Source organism: Chinchilla lanigera, unplaced genomic scaffold (assembly GCF_000276665.1).
Source record: "Chinchilla lanigera isolate Chin_1 unplaced genomic scaffold, ChiLan1.0 scaffold00157, whole genome shotgun sequence".
In the NCBI taxonomy this organism is placed as follows: domain Eukaryota; kingdom Metazoa; phylum Chordata; class Mammalia; order Rodentia; family Chinchillidae; genus Chinchilla; species Chinchilla lanigera.
The window spans coordinates 2222629-2224310 of NW_004955558.1; the positions used below are offsets into that span (position 1 = coordinate 2222629).

The window sequence follows — 1682 nt, forward strand, 5'->3', positions numbered from 1 at the left end:
GGATCCCTCACATTGGAAGAGAAACCAGGCAGGACCCTGGGGTTGACACGAGTACGAAAGTTCAGAGAAGAAAGTGGCTTGAGAGAGGCAGGCTTGGATCCGAGTTCAGGACCTAGGAGTCAGGTGCTGTGAATAAGGGATCTCTTGTCACCAGGTGCAAGGGGCCTGGGGCAAGGTGAGGGAGACAGGTGAAGACAGAGCCAAGTGGTTGAGGACAGAGGTATGGATTGGGCTGCAGGGCAGGGTATAGGGAGAGATGAGGCAAAAGCTTATATTGGGAAAAATATGTTAATGTCTTATTTTAAACTAATTAATACAATGCAAACATTCGTGATGATCATAATTTCCACATTTGAAATAAACAGGATCCTCGGGTGGGGGGCCTTTGTGAGGTCCACTTTGAATGCTGTCTTCCCTTTAATTTGTGAAACTTTGCGCAATGGACTTCTTGCAGTAATGCTGAATTTAAAACTATTATACTGAACCACAACATTAGTGGCTCCCTCAGTTAACACATTAGACAATGTTTTTCTTGACCCAACCCTAATAATCAGGTTCTGAAGCTGTCTGGGAATGGAAATTGGAATGGGATTTGGATGCTGTCCAAGTGGGGATGAGGATGGCACCAGGCATGGGTCTGGATGGGTGGAGGGTGGGAATGGCAATGGGGATGGCACTGAGGTTGAGGATGAGTGGGGGTGAAGCTGGGATTGGATTTTGGCCTGCATCATAGTTTGGGCTCCCACGGAGGATGTAGTTATAATGCTACTGACTATCCCATCATCCTCAGATCCTACACCATTGTGCTGGGCCTCCACGGACTTTATGATTGGTATATAAACGGCAGCCAGATTATCAATGCCAAGTACTCCGTGAAGCACCCACAATACATCAGACCTAAGACTGGTAATGACCTCATGCTCATCAAGTTGAACACACCAGTTGTGGAATCGGCTACCGTCCAGACCATCCCCATCGCATCCCAATGTCCGACAGTTGGAACCAGGTGCCAGATCGCTGGCTGGGGTCAGCTACTGAAGAGTGAGTTTTGTTTTTCCTGTCTCTGGATTCACTGATCCCTGTGCTGTCTCTGCGCAGGAGTGTTTCTGACCCTGTGTTCTTTCCTTCAGGATACTACCCTTTGGATCTGCAGTGTGCGATTATTCCTGTGGCTGAGGAGCAGGATTGCAGATTTCTGCTTAAGTCAAAAGATGACGACAGTATGTTCTGCGCTGGTGGGGAGGGCCGCAGGAACGCTTGCCATGTAAGAGACTGGGACAGGGAGGCAGGGGTTTAGCATGGAGGTGGGGTTTAAAACCCAAGAAAGGCACAAGGTCATGCAGGAATGAGGGAGACTCAGAGGGCCATGGGGAGACACAAGTGCAAGGAGAAAGAGAGAGAAGGACCTGGGAGGTGAGAAGGAGACAAGGAGACACAGGGTAAAGCAGCCGAAGAGACAGGCAAGCTGAGCCACAGGGAAGTAAGCAGCCGGCAAAGAGACACAGAGTCATCATGTTGAGAGGTGGGATGGAGAAATTACCTGAAGGGACTCCGGGAGGGTCTGGGGAGCAGGAGCACAGCGGTAAGAACAGAGTGGTTGACTGCATTCAGGATCCTCAGCCCTGCTGCCTACCACACCTCCATCCTCAGTTCCAAGGGCTCTCAAGCACCCAAGTTCCCAC

General features: G+C 50.1%; 1 protein-coding gene across 1 annotated transcript in view; it reads left to right on the forward strand.

The window, feature by feature from the left end:
- The first annotated feature begins 439 nt into the window (after positions 1 to 439).
- The window catches only part of LOC106147423 (kallikrein-4-like), a 19395-nt gene continuing 18152 nt past the window's right edge, over positions 440 to 1682 (forward strand). The window contains exons 1-3 of the mRNA XM_013508852.1: positions 440 to 453; positions 791 to 1041; positions 1131 to 1220. Coding sequence (XP_013364306.1) covers positions 440 to 453; positions 791 to 1041; positions 1131 to 1220 — 355 coding nt within the window. The remainder of the gene's footprint in view (positions 454 to 790; positions 1042 to 1130; positions 1221 to 1682) is intronic.